The following is a 17637-nucleotide window of genomic DNA, read 5'->3' as shown; positions in this document are numbered from 1 at the left end:
CCAGCATGTTTTGACTTCAAAGCCACCTACAAAACAGCCGGTATAGTTTGATTTCATGTGTCCCAGGGGAATTTCTGGCCAAAGATCACGGGACGCCTTTCTCCTTGGCAGGGCCTCAATGAATCAGTGGTTTGTTTCTCTAGAGCAGGGAGTGGAAGGTTCAGGAGTCCTAGAGGCAGACATCAGCAGGGACGTTTCTCAACAAAGCCTCTTTCTTTTCTTTTCAAGATAACATTTAGAAATAATCAGATATTCTCCTGTGCAGTTTTCCCGGCGCTTGGCTAGTGAAGCCTTTTCCCTTGAACCATTTTAAAGGCCTGGGCAGAACTGGAGGAGACACTGCCCCGTCCTACGACAGGCAGACAAAAGGCAGCCTGTTCCAGGCACACCGGCTCTGCTCCACCTCGGGGTGACACCCTTCCTGCTTTGTCCTGAGATGAGTGGCAGGGACGACCTCCAGGTCAGCTTCTCCTTCCTCCCGGGCACCCCGAGCGCTGGGCTTCTCAGTTCTCTAGCAGTGCTGTCATAAAGATGCCACCGCAGACATTCTTACCGCAAGCAGAAATTTCTGTGCATTTGAAGGTTTAAAACCAAACATGTATTACAATAAAATAAAGCTCTTTTCATTTTTACAAAAGAATGGCTAATTTGAAGTCGGTATCACCTATAATAAGAGTAGGAAATACTTACGAAGAAATTGTGTGCTTATATGCGAGACTGAAATGCTTCTCACGCTCTTGTTTTCTCTCGTCCCTCCCCCGGGGGCGTGGGGAGGGCCTAATATCTAGCAGCTGCTGGGGCTGAGCCTTGGCTGAGCGGAACAGCTGCAGCTGCAGGGGGTGCGAGGCTATTTGAAAACCAGTACAGAAGTATTTTAAAAGTTTAACAACAGGTACTACCATACCAGTGTGTAATAGCTGACTGACCCTTCTTGTCATAATATTTTTTATCTCCTAGAAATGAAACGACTTAAGGCAGAGCTTTTCAATCTCAGCACAACTGACATTTGGGGCCAGTTAATTCTTGATTATGGGGGCTGTCCTGTGCATTTGTAGGATGTTTAGCAGCATCCCTGGCTTCTGCCCACTCGATGCCAGCTGTGACAACCAAAAAGTATTCAGACATGGCCAAATGTCCCCTGCGGGACAAAATCACCCTTGGGCTATGCCATGTTGTGAGGCAGGTCACTGAGTCTGTTTTCACAGATGCAGGGAGCGTTTCCCATGACACATGTCTGCGAGGAGCCCCAGGTCCATTAGGCAGGTAATGTTGTCCACAGTGTCACGTGTATGCAGACTCAGGAATTATCTGGAAGGGTGCTGAGGGTTGACACAGGTTTTCTCTGAAGGAGAATTTTATTTTTTTCTTTATTGTTTTCTGTATTGCTTGAATGTTTAATACCGACCATGTATTAATTATAATCAAGTTAAAATAAGGTTTTTAAAAAATATTTTTAAAAGAGACTGGTTAATCTGAAATAAATAAGAGTTATAAAATAATACGGAGTATTTATTAAGAAATTGTTGAGTGCCAGACACAGTTCCAAGTGTTTATAGGTGTAAACTCAGTCCTCAAGACAACACTGTCAGATAGGTATTGTCATTATTATCCTTGTCTTACAGATGAGACTGACGTTACAGAGAGGTTTAGCGACTTGCCCAGTGTCACACAGCTCTAACGACTCAAACCCAGGCAGATAAGCTGATTATGTTATGATCTACCCAAGGGTAAGGGAGAAAACTATGGGAATATCCTTAAAAAACCAAAAACCTTCATGCATTTAATAAAGAAAATCTTCTCCAGACACGTCTTGTTTCTAGGTGGGTTGAAAGGAGAATGCAGGTATTCTGGGCTGTGGAGAGTCACTTTTGAGCTGGCATTTCTGTTTCCAGCTTTGCTACGAGATGCAGATTCTTAAACTAAAACTATAATATATTAATAATAAAATCTACACAGATGAGCTAAAGGATCTCTCTGTAGGAAACTTTCTTGTTGTCTGTTTAATTTTTTTTTTCCCCAAAAGCTGCCTTTGAGAAAATGTTTGCTTTTTTTTTTTAAAGAGATAGGGTCTTGCTCTGTTGCCCAGGCTGGAGTGCAGTGGCCTGATCATAGCTCACTGCAGCCTTGAACTCCTGGGCTGAACCCACAGTGTGTGAGTCTGTCTCAAAACAAACAAACAAGCAAACAACCCCCCAAAACAAACAAAAAACCCAAACACAATTAAAATATTTAAGGAATTGTTATTAATTTAGTTATGACAATGGAATTGTGATTTTGTTTAATGAAAAATAATCCTTATCAGCTAGAGACATACTCCGGAGTATTACAGGAGAAATGATCGAATTTCTTGGATTTGCTTTTGAAGCATGCAACAAAAGTTGTTTTTGTTTTTTTTTTTAAATAAATGAATGAAAGAAAGAAGAGGGCAGATGAACCGAGAACAACTCAAGCTGATAGCTGCTGATGTGGGTGATGGGTGCACGGATTTCATTGACCTATTATCTCTAATTATCTCTAAATTACCTCTAATTGTGTTTGTGATTGACAATTTACATAATAAAAAGTTTAAAATACAAATATACACACAAGCGGACTACAGGAAAAATGAAACAAGAAATGCAGCTGATGACCGGACACACTCTGTGGTCTAAGTCCTTTCTTCTTTCCCCCTCCGCTTCCACCCCATCACCCTAAATCCGTCCTCGGCGACCATTTGCACGTCGCCCGCAGGCTCTGCGGAGTGGGTCGCAGGGGGCGCAGCGGCGCGAGGCGAGGCCAGGCGCGGCCGGGCACAGCGCCCCCTCGCGGACGCCGGCGGGGCAGCGAGCGGCGCGGAGCACCCGGCGCTCCCGCCCGCCGTCTGCGCCTGAAGAGGGCGCGGAGCGTCCTTGGCCGCCGCCTCCAAGCGGCTCGTCACACCGCACGACGGGCTCCGAGGTCTCTCCTGAAAACGACACTGTGTCATCGCTCCCCACATCCCAATCACCTCGGAAACCGTTTTATGCCTTTATCGGCGTCTTCGTGCCTGAGCTCCATGAGCCCAGGAACCTCATCCATCTTGCTTAGGGCCCCGACTCGCCGGCGACGGCAACTGTCTGTCGAGCGACCCTCGCGCTCCCGGGTGCAGCCGGCCCGGCTCGCGGCGGGGTCTGTGCCTCTCCCGGCCGCCGCGGGTGGCTTCGCGCCTGCGCCCTGCGGCCCGGCCCGCGCCCACTCGCTCGGCCTTAGGGGGCTAAAACGGGGACGTGTTCAGTTTAGAGCTTCTCGGGGAAGGGAGATGTCGAAATGAAGAGTGGCAGCTAACTGGTAGAAAGGGACTGCGTTCCAGTAAGAAGGCAGTTATCTGCCCGCAGCCGACCCTGGCCGCGCAGTGGGCTCCCCCGGGGCGGACCCCAGTTTTCCCGGGGTCTCCCGGCTTCCGCGCGGGCCTGCGGGTACCCCGAGAGGCAGCGCCGGTGGCAGACAAAGGTTTTCGAGGTTTGCCGAGAGAAGGGCCTGGCGAGGGTGGGTCCTGCTGATGTCTCAGCCAGGACACCTCTGCTTTCGTCTGTTTCACGGCTAGTAGGATGCGGGGTGAAGAAAGGTTTTCTTCTACTAAACAGCGACAAGAGGACTGGAGGAGGCTCAGGTAGCTGACTCTATCTGCTCAGCGGCCTTGGACAAGTCCCTTCACCTCTCTGGACTGTGACAGTGAGGAGATAGTGAAGTTAGTGAACCTTACATGGGTGAAGGCAGAGGGCTGAATTAGATGACCTCTCAAGTTCTTGCCCAGATCTAGTATATCGTACCAATAGTCATAAAATCATTAATACTAGTTTGATCCACCTGCAGTACCCAGAAAGGCCACAAGACGGCGGTGTTACTCCATGGGAAAAGTTTTGGCTATTGCTTGGACTGTTTCATTCCCCAAATCCTAACGCAAGAGATTTGGGAATTTCTTCTTTGCAATGACAGAAAAGAAAAACACTTCGTTAGTACTCACTTAGAACTCCAGGCAGGGCATTTGAGCTGTTAGTGATGAGTCCTCCCAGAGTTACCTACAGCGTCTAATGCACAGCTTTGTGTTTTTCTAGCAAAGTGCCAAACAGGAGCGGTGCGATGGAGTCAGGAGCCCACTGTCTAACGCTGCGGTGGCATCTCCACCCCGTAAGAGCATCTGTTCTGTTCTGTTCTGATAACTGCTTCCCGTGTGCTAGAGCTCCTCACATATAATACACATCCAGAAAATAGATGCTGAACTCGGAGTGGATGTTGGGTTCGTTGAATTGAATCGTGCACCTTGGCATTACGCTGTATGGGGTCCTCTGAAGAGGCTCTCCCCTTTCCCACGGGACTGTTGGGATGATTGATCACAATGGCTGCAGACGGAGTTTGGGGTTAGAATTTGGTTTTTCTGTATTCTAGAGGACATTGCCTCATGGACCAGATGACTAGGATTTGGGGAGCAATGAACAGGAAGGACGTTTACTGAACCAAGCCTGGGAGCAATTGTTAGGTTACGCCTGGCAAACCTGCCTCCTGGAAGGGTCTGTCCACACAAGGATGAGATTCTGTGGTCCCGTTTGGTCAGGACTCTTTGTCATGTTATACTTTATTGGTAGGAAAAGAAAGTATGAAAACAACGGGATTCGCCAGACACAGCTAGGTCAGAAAGGACGTGTGTCACTCAGCAGACACTATCAACAAAAGTAGAACGCAGTGGCATAGTCTGGATGTTGATGTCTTGTGGCCCTGAGAGGCAGGGGCTGCCAAGGTGCTCCGCAGAGGTGGAACAGAAGGTGAGGCCTGGAGCACCCGGCAGAAGGTCCGAGTGGTGACCAAGAGTGGATGCCCTGAGCCTGAGAGCCAGAGGACTGTCTGGACACAGACCTGCCTGCTGTTCCCCCACGGTGTGGTCACCACCAGGATAAATGAACTGAACGTTCCTGAATCCGGGCCGCACCAGCCTGTCTGGGCCTGCTCATGCAGGAGCCCTGGTGACCAGAATGCGTGGGCCTGGCAGGTCATGCCTGGCTGTTCACTACCTTGCTTGCTTCCCTTGTCCTTGCTGCAGACAAGGAGGGTCCAGACCCTCCTGAGTGGGTGTTTGGAGGTCAAGCCGTGTTGCTCACACTTGAGTAACGTTCAGATAACTTTTTTTTTTTTTTTTTTTGAGACAGGATCTCATTCTGTCACCCTGGCTAGAATGCAGTGGCATCATTATAGCTCACTCACTGCAACCTCACACTCCTGGGCTTGAGTAATCCACCTGCCTCAGTCTCCTGAGTAGCTGGGACTACAGGTGCACACTACCTGTAGTGTCTACTAATTTTTCTATATTTTGCAGTGATGGGGGGGGGGGGTCTTCCTCTTGCTAGGCTGGTCTTGAACTCCTGACCTTAAGCAATCCTCCCATCTCAGCATCCCAAAGTGCTAGGATTACGTAAAGGTGTGAACCATCACACCTGGCCCATATTAAGCTTTAAAGGAAAATAATTGTTTAACTGCCTTCCAATGTTGCATTAAATAATTTAATGTTTAATGCTAATATTACAAATATAAAACTAAGAAAGATTATGACTCTTATATAACTTCATAATCAAAACAAAATTGCTAATTAAATGAAAGCACAACTTCAAAACAAACGGAATGAAAGCTGATGACACTGAAAAGATAGGTCATGTTTTGCTGGAACTCAATTACTCCTCACAACAAGAACACAGGAACTAACTGTATGGTGCAAGTTCCTTTGCATTTGGTAGGTAATGACAGTGAACTCACCACTCTGCCCACGCCACTGCATTCTTCTCATATGAGCTCAGCTCTGGGCAATTAAAGAAATGCTACCCGGATTCTGGTGCTGGAATTACTGGTGGCCTATAATAGACATATAAGGGCATCAAAGGGGGGAATGATAAGGAAAACGCCCATCTATTACTTAACACAACAGCCACCTGAGACCCCTACCTCTCACGGAAGACCCACATCAACATAATACTTACTAACCTAACACCTGGCCCATCAACTAATCTATTACCTGGCATATCAACATAACACTAAACCTATTACCTGGTACAACAACTACCCTATTACCTAGTACATCAACATAATACTAACCTATTTCCTGACACATCAACTAACCTATTACCTGGCAAACATTAGTCACCTGAGACCCTACCCCTTGGATCACCCCAACTTAATAAAAGTGGGAAAAATTGGGTAGACGGGGTGTAGAATTTGGTGGTGAGACCCCTCTGAGCCCGCCGGCAAATAAACCTTAATTTTCCTACTCTCTGTGTGCCGCTCAGTTTGTCCTTGGGACCACTCGCTGTAACACTTGCTGTAACAAAACAAAAACAAATTCCTGGGTTAGTGGAGTCATGTTTTCTTTCATGTGTGGCCAAATGAATACCTAAATGGTACATAGATTATCTGGCTAAAAAATTAAATCACATGAGCATAAAGACTTAAAACCACTTCTGAATCCCTACGTTTCATTGATGAATGGGATGAAGTGGTAGATTAAGACCTAGAATCTATTCTTTTTCCTGAGACAGAGTCTCACTCTGTTGCCCTGGCTAGAGTATAGTGGTGTCATCATGGCTCACAGCAACCTCAAACTCCTGGGCTGAACTGATCCTCCTGCCTCAGCCTCCCAAGTAGCTGGGACTACAGGTGTGAGCCACCACCACACCTGGCTAATTTTCTTCTATTTTTGGTAGAGACGGGATCTCATTTTTGCTCAGGCTGGTCTCGAGCTCCTGACCTCAAGTGATCCTCCCGCCTCGGCCTCCTAGAGTGCTAGGATTACAGGAGTGAGCCATCGCACCTGGCCAAGACCTAGAATCTAGACTTTATATTAATAGAAGACTGTTTTATAAAGACACTCAGAGGTCATTTGCTCATCTTCACGGTAAATATAGGAAAACCTGCAACAGTGTCTCAGTTTTCAAAGTATGGTCCTGTGACCAGCAGCATCAGCATCACCTGGGAGCTTGTTAGAAATCCGGCCACACCCCAGACCTTCTGGGTCAGAGTCTGAAGTTTAACAAGACCCCAGGTGATTTCTATGCATGTTACAGAGTAACATGTTTCTCAGTGGGTTCAGCCCTAGCTAGAATTCCCTGGAGATGTTTTACAATATCAGCGTCTGGTTCCCACCCTCAACCAACTGAAGATCGAAATATCTGAGAATAGGGACCCATCATCCCCCCCACTTTTTTTTTAAAGTTCCAGTTAATTTCCTTAGACAATGAGGCATAAAGGAACGTAAGCCAGACTCTGCCACTTAACAGCTGTGTTCTTGGTCATGTTACTTGTTCTCTTTGAGCCTCAATTTATTTGTCCATTAAGTGGTCACAAAAGAGAGCTTGCTTCCTAAGAGTTGTTGTGGAGATGAAAATGAAATGACACAGATACGGGCACAGAGCAGAGCAGCTGCTCAACAAATTAGGGTTTCCCAGGCCTGATGGGGGTCGGGGTCCCCAGAGCAGGGAGCTCACGAGGATTCCCGGGGAGAGGAGCAGCCTCTGCAGGGTGAATGAGCTCCCCAGGCGATTCTTACTAGGCAAATTTGAAAAATGTGGCAAGAAATGGTAGTTCTCCTATTCCCTTGTTGTACTTTATTCCTATCTCTTATAACTTATTTTAGAAAATTTCAAACCTCAGAGAAGTAAAAAATAGTATAATGAACACCACATACCTCTCACTAGTAGTCACCCACATGCATTTTACCTTATTTGTGCATTCTCTGTCTCTGTCTCTCCCTCCCCCCACACACACGTGTGCGCGCGCACGCACGCGCACACACACACACACACACACACACACACACACACACACCCTTACTGACCCAGGGGAAAGTAAGCACCTCCTCCTGCTCCACCACACATCCACCATCATCACATCTAAGAAGTGTTTCATGGCTTCAATTACGTCATCTTAAGTACAGTCCATATTCAAATTTTCCCTCTCCCCAAATGCCCCTGATCACTATTTTTCGAGGGTCTCACTGTGTCTTTTCCCATGGTGAAGCCTTTCTGATTACTGGGAACGAGTCGTTTTGAACCATCTGACTCACCCTGTTACTTCCCTCCCCTGATCTTCTGGGGCTTCCAGGTTCTTGTCATCTATTGCTGACAGTCCTTGAAATGTCTGGAGGTCGAAGACAGTCCCCCCTCCAGATCCGTCCCCATCCTGGTCACCACCCCAGTCGCCCTCCTCCAGGCTCTTTCTTGGTGATCATTAAACCTGCATGCATGACGGGTGGTACCCAGAGCCGGACGCCGGGGGTCTGACACTGGCAGAGTGGGCTCGTTGCCTCCCTCTGGTGGCGGTGACACGTTTTGCATGCAGCCTGAGATCGCGTCGGGCACACTGAGCTCGGTTAAACTAAGCAGCTTTTTCTTCCAGTCCTCGTGCAGTTGGTGCCGTTGGTTGGAACTGATGGAGAAAGAGACTGGAACTGATACTGGCTGGGACCGTATAACATGCCGGGCCCCAGTGAGGTGGAGACGGGCAAGATACAACCCTCAGCCCCCAGGGGAAGCTGACTGTACAATTCTAGCACCGCCAAGTATTGCTGGGGCACGGAAGCTCTCAGTCTCAATATTCTCACCTACAGAAGGGCATAGCATCCTAACTTCGTAGATTCGCTGTGAAGATGAAATAAGATTGTGTCAGAGTGCATAGCACAGCGTCCGCCACAGAGCGGACTCCTGTACTGAAGTGCTGAGGAGTAACTTGGGGTGATGCTTGCACAGTACTCTGAATGTACGAAATGCCACAACTTGTACACCTGAAAATGGTTGAAATGGTGAATTTTATGTTAAATGAATGTTGCCACAATAAAAATATAGAATAAATGGAGGTTTCCAGGCAGAAAAGGTGGATGGGAGGAGTGGGAGGTAGCATTTTAGGCATAATAATTAGTTTCTGAGAGTTCTTGATGAAAGGCTGTACAAGACAGAGGCAACAACAAAGCTTGTGGCTGGGCACAGTGGCTCACACCTGTAATCACAGGACTTTGGGAGGCTGAGGTGGGAGGATCACTTGAGGCCAAGAGTTTGAGACCAGCCTGGGCAGCATAGCAAGACCCTGTCTCTAAAAAATAAAATAAAATTAGCTGTGCATGGTAGTGCACACCTATAGTCCCAGCTACTTGGGAGGATGAGGTGGGAGGGTCACTTGAGTCCAGGAGTTTGAGACTGCAGTGAGCTATGATCATGCCACTGCACTCCAGCCTTGGTGACAGAACAAGACTCTGTCTCTAAAAGAAAAAAAGGAACGAAGCATACAGGCACTCCACTACAGACTTCTCTCTAGTCAAGATGACTTTCAATTGGCATTTTGATCTAAGTCATATTCCCTTCATTATGCACCAGGACAGCCTGAAAGAGTTTGTCAAACACTTTGCTGAAGTCGAGACCAAGGTGAAGTCACCTTGAGGGGAGGTGGAAGAAGTTCCATTTAAGTTGAGAGGTGAAGCCACTGAAGCAGCAGATGGGTCCCAGCCTTTCCTGCACAGTATAATTACCTGGGGAAAGTTTAACACACTGACTGCCACACTAGAAAAAAAAATTTTTTTGCCCTGGGGCCACAGTGTTTTATTAAAACGATCTTTTCTAATTTGTTATTTTGTATTGTTTTCTGTACGTCAGTTATATGCATCACAATCCACGGTTATAGAATAGTCAGTATCAATTGTAACAATAAGAACATCCAAGAATAAGATTTTCACTAACCGACCGCAGGGTTTTGCTTCACGCGGCCCTGGGCTCAAAACTAGCCTGAGTTGAGTACCACTCACGCGGCAGTCAGTGTGTTAAAGAAATGCACGTGAGACTGCAACCCTGGGTGTGCACATGCCTGAGTATTTCACTTTAAGCTTCTGGGGGGGACTCTAACACACAGACGAGGTTGGGGACCTGTGTAAGCTAGTGCGTTAGAGTTCTTTTTATCTAAGGCATCTCCTGTTTTGTAATTGGCCCAGCCACACACGGAGCACCCAAAACCAACGTGTGACAAGCAGCTGACTTTCTCTTTAGAGGGGGCTACTTGAAACGATGTGACTAGAATGAGAATAAGGCCAGAGAAAGCACAAACATGTTAACAAAGCAGATAGTTCAACCGCTTTATTGTATTTTTTACAATAATAAAAATAAATTAGTCACACACAAAAATAGTTGTCATTTTTGCTGAAGAGAAAACAGACTGTATTCACTCATATGATTCACCTTCTACCCTTCACCTGCTTACATAATAATTTAACACTATGAGGGTGACATGGAGTTGACGGAGCATTTAGTGGGATCCTTGCTCCTGGCTGTGCAGTTCACAGGCCAACCCGGGCCCCTGCCCCAACAGTCCCCAGTGGGGACCGTGGAGGAATCAGAATGGTGAAAGCCACCACATCCCTGGAAGCCCCTCCCTAACCCCTCCAGGCACACTGCCGTGTCCCCAGCTCTAACCACACCTCCTGAGCAGTCGGTGCTGGCCGTTCCAAAGACAAGGGATAAAGAAGACCCTCAAATTCCCATCTCCAAATGTTTGGGGATGAGGAGAAGGCAGATTACATGAGGAAATGTAATATTTAAGATGGAAAAGTGGCAATCCGGTTCAGGTACGATGCCGGGGGTGAAAGCCCCCGAATGAGTCAAAAAGCAGAGGAATTTCTATTCCATCTTAAACACCACGGAGTTGGGCTAAGCAGTACGTACTACACAATCGCAGCTATGGACTTAGTTAATGTGACGTTACCGTGCGGTGACGTTTCGGGAAGCTGGATTAGTATGATCAAATAATTTTATACAAATGTGGATCGCATATGTAAATAAATACCTATTAGATCCCTTTAAAATTAACACATTCTAAATAATAGAACTATTTTGGTGTTGTGACTCATTCTGCAGATAGAGTTCAGAATACATATTTCCTATAAACATCTTGTATTTACAAAGAACAACATAATAAGTTATAACAAAGTATATCCTTCTGTCGGCTGAATGGGGGAGGGGCCAGGGCAGGTGGGAGTAGTTGGTGCTGGGGGGGGGCGTCCCTCCCACCGAGGCTGAGGGCTCAGCATCTGGAGCTGCTGAGAAAGGTGGCTGGAAGTTTCCACCCTCTTGTGGTCACTTTTCCTCAGCGCTATGGACATCTCCCATGGTCACCCACTGAATAGGACCAGGAATAGGGGATGGTTCAGGGTGGAGAGAATCATTTGGTTCCAGGGAAGGTTGGGGGCAGCAAGATGAGCTGAGAGAGAGAGGGTACTTAAAGGGGTCCTAGGCTGTCGAAGCTCTGTCTCCTTCGTGGTGCAAGACTCTGGGCGGGCGACTCAATGTCCCCGTTTGATTACTCAAAGCAGGACCAGCCAGGGCAGCTCTGACCAAGTCACTAGTGGGTCTCGGAGAGATGAGGCCACATTCGGCTCAGGAGAGGGTACAGCAATGGGTTCACCATGGCTGACACGGTGGCAAAAGTCAGAAATGGGAAGTTTGTACTGTGTACTTGCGCCAGACCAGATGAATCACGTTCAGCTCTTCTACTTGCAGAATCAGGAAAGCCACGCGTTGGAAAGGACCCTAAACAGATGCTGGAATCTCCTCCCAGCACCCCTGACAAATGGCCATTCAGTCTCTGCTGCCACCTGCAGTGACGGGTCCGTCACTGCCTGGCACAGAGTCCCTCTACCTTCAGAAGGCTCCAACTTGTAGAAAGTTGGTTCTTCTGCAGGAGCTGAAATCTGCCTCCCTGTAGCTTCCCCCTCCGGGTCCTGGCACAGCTGCCATAGTGCCCCACGGCTCATCGCCAGGCTGCCATTCTCAGGAAGGTCTTCCCACTGTTTCTAGCAGTCCACACCCTCCACCAGGGCTGGGCACTCTCATCGGAGTGTTACACATGACCGATATGCTTAAAGCGTGGTTCCGACAATCACAAACAAAATGTGGTGGGACTCTCCCCAATGTTTAATCCTTACGTGGCCTAAATGTTTGTGGGTTTTGTTTGTTTGTTGGTGGTTCCATCCTATTTTTGGACTCACATTGAGCTTAGCCACCTGTAATTCTTACATCTCCCTCAACTTGTACAGTTTTTCTTCTTAGTTCAAGGGTAGGATTTCATGTTGCTTCCTGGTGAATTTCTAAGGTCCAGATTTTATTCTAGTCTCCTTGACCTTTCTCCATCCAGAGCCTGTCACCAGGCCATAAGCTCCCCTGACTCCACAGCATCCACCAGTTTTACTGGTGCGGCATCTGTTTTCCCGTCCAAGCCACATTAAATATGCTTTATGTGACAAAGATCAAATGTTGGTCACCTGCCAGGCTGACGTAGATTATTCAGCCTATCTTAAGGGAAGTCATGTTTCTTTTGACGCCTCACATTTATGTCTTCTTCCTCATTAGAAAATTGATATTCCAACTCTAAAACGGCTCCATTAACGAGAAAAAAAGACGGTGGTTTAGAAAGGTGCTAGTAATACCTGGATTGCTGTCTCTGCCGCAAACTTGATGAAAATTCATTAAGCTGGTGTCTCTCATGTTTTAGAATCCCTTTGTAAGGCCACTGTTTTTAAGGGAAGAGTGTGGAAAGCTAAACACCTTGAGAATAAGTAGATGACAGATAAGGAATTGAAGGAAAAGCAAACCCCAAAGAACCTGGGCCAGAGGGGTTAGGCAGAGGGACAGATGGGGGCAGTTCTGAGAGCGTCTGTCACCCTGCAGCTCCCCGAGGGTGGGTCAGGCTGCCCTGGTCATCTCGGGGTCCCCGTGCAGGGAGAGGGCACGGAGCAAGCCTTCCTCACACTGAACTGGCTCCCTGTAGGGGCCGTTTTCCAGGGTTCTTTTGTTTTTTAAATGGCCCTTGTTGAGACTGCAAGAGGCACGATTTCCTTCTCCAGTAAGTAAAAAAGCAAACTATTTTTGTTAGGATCTTTGATTTTTGTGAGAAAAACACATAACAGCTTTAATTTACCTGTTTTTAAAATTCAGTGCAGGGAGTGAGGCAAGCCAGTAAAAGGGGGCAAAAGCGGCGTTCAAATGTCGATTTCAGTTCCACCTGTGGGCACGTGAGAGGCCCAGGAAGGAGATGGCAGGTGGGAGAATGGGAGCTGGAGGGAGACAGAGACGTATCTGGAGGGACAGGGCCACCGGAAGGTGGGCTTTTCTCAGCCTCCCTCGCCAGGAAAGTTATCGCTGGAAACACCCAAAGCCCTGATTGCGCTGTGCTAGGGAGAAAGGCATTCTGCTGAAATAACACACTAGGAAATTAGCAAATAATTGGGTCACTAAGACAAATAAGTTGATAAAACCCCTGTTCTAGTAATCAATAACCTTTCCAGAGATCAAGGATGCTCAACTGTTTGTTGGAAGAAAAAAAGAGACCTCTGGTTCAGGTAATTTTCCCCCGAAGACACGGGGTTGATCCATTGCTGCTACCCAACTGCACAATGGGCAGGCTGGGAGTGTCGTTGTCCTTTTAAAGAACTGTTAGGTGACATCCAGGAGCCACAGGACACTTTAGACATTAAAGATTCAAAGCCATCACTGACCCGGCCCAGTCATGAGGAGTCCTGCGGTGGAAGGGCCGGGATGTTACCTCCCACTCGACAGAGACATCTCGTTAAGGACACCGAGTTCCCTGGTGTGTGGCGGCCCAGGCCTGCTGGGCACCTAGAACATGTTCCCCTACCCTGGGCTAAAATCAGCCTTTCTCTTCCACCCATGGATCTCGTCCTGCCTTCCAGCGTGAAAAGAAGCCCTCTCCAAGTGTTCCCTCCAATGTTTGGCCAGCTCAGCAAGATCCCATGGCAGCGGCACTCCCCTTGTGACAAGTGACAAGCAGCAAGGGAGAGAATCGGGCGATGAGCAGCACCCACCAGTGTGCCCGGCTCTCTGGTCTCCTCCTGCCTGGCCAGCCCGGGAGTCCGAGCCTCGGCCGGGCTCTTACCTGTGGGAGTCCCGTGAGAGCTGGGCGGGCGAGAGGGGCCTGGGGCTCTCCAGGGACAGAGGCTGGGCGGGCGCCCACAGAAAGGCCACACAATTTCTGAAAGCCCAATGTTAGCGGAAACCTAACGGAGTGGGTCCGACTGGGCCTGTGATGTGGCTTCCGAAAGCTGCAAATGATCATCAAATGGGTAGATTTCCAAGTCAAAGAGCTAATGGGAGAAATTTAGTTGCTAAGAATCCACACTTGCTTTATGCCCAGGACCATAAATAAGAGAAATTTTCTATAAATTTACGATTTGTTTAGCTTGATATTTTTCTTAATGGATGAGATATATACCTTCCTCTCAGCTGGATGGTCCCCCTGGCAATCGATAGGCACTGCATCCCCCCTGCAGGCCTGCGGCCCCTGGAACTGTAGGGTTGGGTGCAGTGAACTGGGCAAGATGGGGAGGGGTCCACAGCCCCTTCTTCCAGCCAGCAGCACTAATGCAGCTCTCGGTGCTCAGGCCTGGGCTGGGGTACGGGTGAGGGCTGTGTCGGGGAGGACAGAGAGAGAAATCCATGATTGCAACCAGAAAGACCAAAGGGAGATTCTTTCTAATACGACATAGGGTCTTTGCCAGGACAGACTGGCTGGACTTCCCCCTGGGCTTGGGGAAGAGCAGGAGAGCCAGCCGAGGGAGGGCCAGAGCCCGAGCGCAGAGCCGTGTGCAGCAGGCGTCTGCTCTGCCACAGGACAGGCTCTGTGGCCAGAGGGACCCCGGCTATGATTTCACGGAGGAACAGCACTTGGAATGGAATCCGCATCAGGCAATCGCCTGGCTTCCCCAGTGACTTTCTTCTCTCATGGGGCAGTTCTGTTAAGGATGGAGTTTAACAAAACCTGCAGAGTCCTGCAACTAGCATCTATCGCTTTGCCAAGAAGAGAAGATAGAAACAGTCTGAGACAGCTAAGCGCTGGGGATGAAGACCTGACTTTCGGTCGGAGGAAAGAACTCAAAGGCGCGGGCTCTGTCTGCATTCTGGGAGACTGCTCAGCCTCCCGGTCAGAGACGAAGCCGCATTGTCCACACTCGTGGCTCTGGACAGGCCCCGGCAGAGGTGCCGTGGGGAGAAGGTTGTGTGTCGGATGATTGGGTTACAGACTCGGCTTTGCCCTTGAATGGGTGAGTATTCCTGGCAGGTCAGTTACCTAAGTTGGGCCTCAGTTTCCTGGTCAGTAAAATGGGGATAAGATTCACCATCCGCCGCCCATTCTGGGACATTGTGAGCCACTAATGAGCTAATGCTGTGAATACACCTGCTAAACGATAAAGTATTAAGTTAACGTGAGATATCTGTGTCATAAGGCAGGACAACAGTCTAACGTCTTGGAGAATGACCATAGGCACAGCCGGGCTGAGGTAACAGAGGGACGCACGTGTCTCAGCAAGGCTTAGTGGGGTGCTGGGACCGGGGTGCTGCCTCCTCAGACTCTCCAAGGGGTGCTGATTTTGGAAAACCCAGCAGCGCCAGAGACTAGAGGCAGCACTCGGTCGGGGGCCCGTCTGCTGACTTAGAAAGTGCCGGGACGGGAGTTGGGCTGAGAGCTACGTGCACTTTGCACGGCTGGTTTACAGAGAGCACCATTAGCAGGTGCTAGGTCTCAAGGAGGGGTCATGAGTACATGGCGATGCTTAAAGGCCCAACTGTGGCTTTCAAACATCCTGTGCACAAAGCTCCTTGGTACCACGTGGTACACGCACTTCACCGAAGGCGGGCGTGGTGACTAAGTTGGCTGGCAGCGTCCCGGGCCGGGGGGCCCTGGTGGAGCGGCAGCCAGCCAGGCACACGGTGATGCTGCCCTTCTGATGGGGGTGCGGGGGTGTTATCTGCTCCCCAGGAAGCCCCCATGCCTGTTGGCCACACGGGTGCAGGAGGCACAGCAGGCGGTCTTGTAGTAGTTGTAGACACAGAGCCGCGCTTGGACCACCACGTTGCAGTTGTAGTACTTGTCCTTGCAGTTCTCATCTGTAGCAGAGGAGAAGAAGAAAGAGTCCCTGAGCACAGAAGGCAGCCTGGACCAATGGGAAGAGAAAGGGCAGCGGGTGTGGCTTGTAATTACCTATGTGAGGTGTGAGCATGCGCTGAGAGCTTACAGGTTTTTTTTTTTTTTTTTTTTTCTCTTTCTTTTAACCATTATAGTGGAATTAGGTGTAGAGGATAATTCAATGAACTGGGTCATCACTCTTCAATTTAAGATCAAAACATCACCAGTGTAGATACAAGTCCCAGAATTCACTCCCTAATCCCTTCCTCCTTCCTCCTCACCCCTTCAGGGGTAATGAGGTCCCAAATTTGGTGTTTATTATCCTCAAACATTTCTTTACGCTTGAGCTGTACAGGATGATATCCCTAATCAATCTGTGTTGTTTAAACTTAAAAAAAATGTATATTTTATATATTCCTTGGCAACTTGCTCAACGGTGAATTTGTGCAATTCATTCACATGTAATGAACGCTCCAGACAATTCATTTTCATTATTGAATAGTATTCCCTTGTAAATATATTCCATAATTTATTCATTTTCCACTGATAGGCATTTAAGTTGTTTCCAGTGGTTTTTTTTTTTTTTTTTTTTTTTTTAACAGAAGGGGTCTTGCTATGTTGCTCAGGTGGCCTCAAACTCCTGGGCTCAAGCCATCCTCCTGCCTCAGCCTCCTGAGTAGCTGGGGCTACAGGTGCGCACCACCATGCCCGACTAACAATGCTCTTTTAAGTAGTTTTGTTATATGTCCTCTCTCTAGGCCTTGCTGGGTCACGAGGTACATACAACTTTACTAGGTACGATCGGTTTGCTCTCCAAAGTAGGTGTAACTACATGCCTATCAGTGGAAGAGAAGAATTCTCTTTTCATCCTCTGTTTATTTTTTACTGATCTAGCAAATGTCAAATTATCCCCATGTGAGGTTGAGCATATCATCATAGGTATATCTGCCATCCAAGTTTCCCTTTCTGTGAATTGCTTTTCCTATCTTTTGCCTGTTTCTAATTTAGTTAAAAAATGATTCATGGAAATTCTTGCTATATAATGGATCTGATCTTTTGTTTGTTATATGTGTTGCAAATATCTTCTCCAGCCTGTGATTTTTCTTATCACTTTGTTTATGGTGTTGTTTGATAAACAGAGAATTTTAATTTTAATGTAATTGACATTATAATATTTTCCTTTGTGGTTTGAAATTTTTGTTTCATTTATTTTTTATTTTTATTTTTTTTGAGACAGAGTCTCACTCTGTTGCCCAGGTTAGAGTGCCGTGGCATCAGTCTAGCTCACACCAACCTCAAACTCATGGGTTCAAGCGATCCTACTGGCTCAGCCTCCCGAGTAGCTGGGACTACAGGCATGAACCACCATGTCTGGCCAATTTTTTCTATATATATTTAGTTGTCCAACTAATTTCTTCCCATTTTTTTTTTTTTTTTTTAGTAGAGACGGGGTCTCGCTCTTGCTCAGGCTGGTCTTGAACTCCTGAGCTCAAATGATCCGCCCGCCTTGGCCTCCCAGAGTGCTAGGATTACAGGCGTGAGCCACTGCACCCGGCCTTTTGTTTCATTTAAAACACCCTTTCCTATTCTAAAATACAAACTAAAATTTCCCATATTCACTTCTAAAAGTTTAAAAATTCTCATTTTACATTCATTTCTCTACTACAGCAGGGATTGGGGTGTGTT

At 47.8% G+C, this 17637-nt stretch overlaps 1 protein-coding gene across 2 annotated transcripts in view; it reads right to left on the bottom strand.

Moving 5' to 3' along the window:
* Positions 1 to 10097: 10097 nt before the first annotated feature.
* The window catches only part of THSD4 (thrombospondin type 1 domain containing 4), a 571869-nt gene continuing 564329 nt past the window's right edge, over positions 10098 to 17637 (bottom strand). For both annotated transcript variants that reach the window (XM_045530986.1, XM_045530977.1), the window contains one exon: positions 10098 to 15932. In XM_045530986.1, the coding sequence (XP_045386942.1) occupies positions 15790 to 15932 (143 nt within the window). In that variant the 3' untranslated portion in view covers positions 10098 to 15789. The remainder of the gene's footprint in view (positions 15933 to 17637) is intronic.

The sequence above is a fragment of the Lemur catta genome, chromosome 1 (genome assembly GCF_020740605.2).
Source record: "Lemur catta isolate mLemCat1 chromosome 1, mLemCat1.pri, whole genome shotgun sequence".
Classification (NCBI taxonomy): domain Eukaryota; kingdom Metazoa; phylum Chordata; class Mammalia; order Primates; family Lemuridae; genus Lemur; species Lemur catta.
Note: the sequence above shows the minus strand (reverse complement) of the source record. Positions and strands in the feature narration are given on the sequence as shown.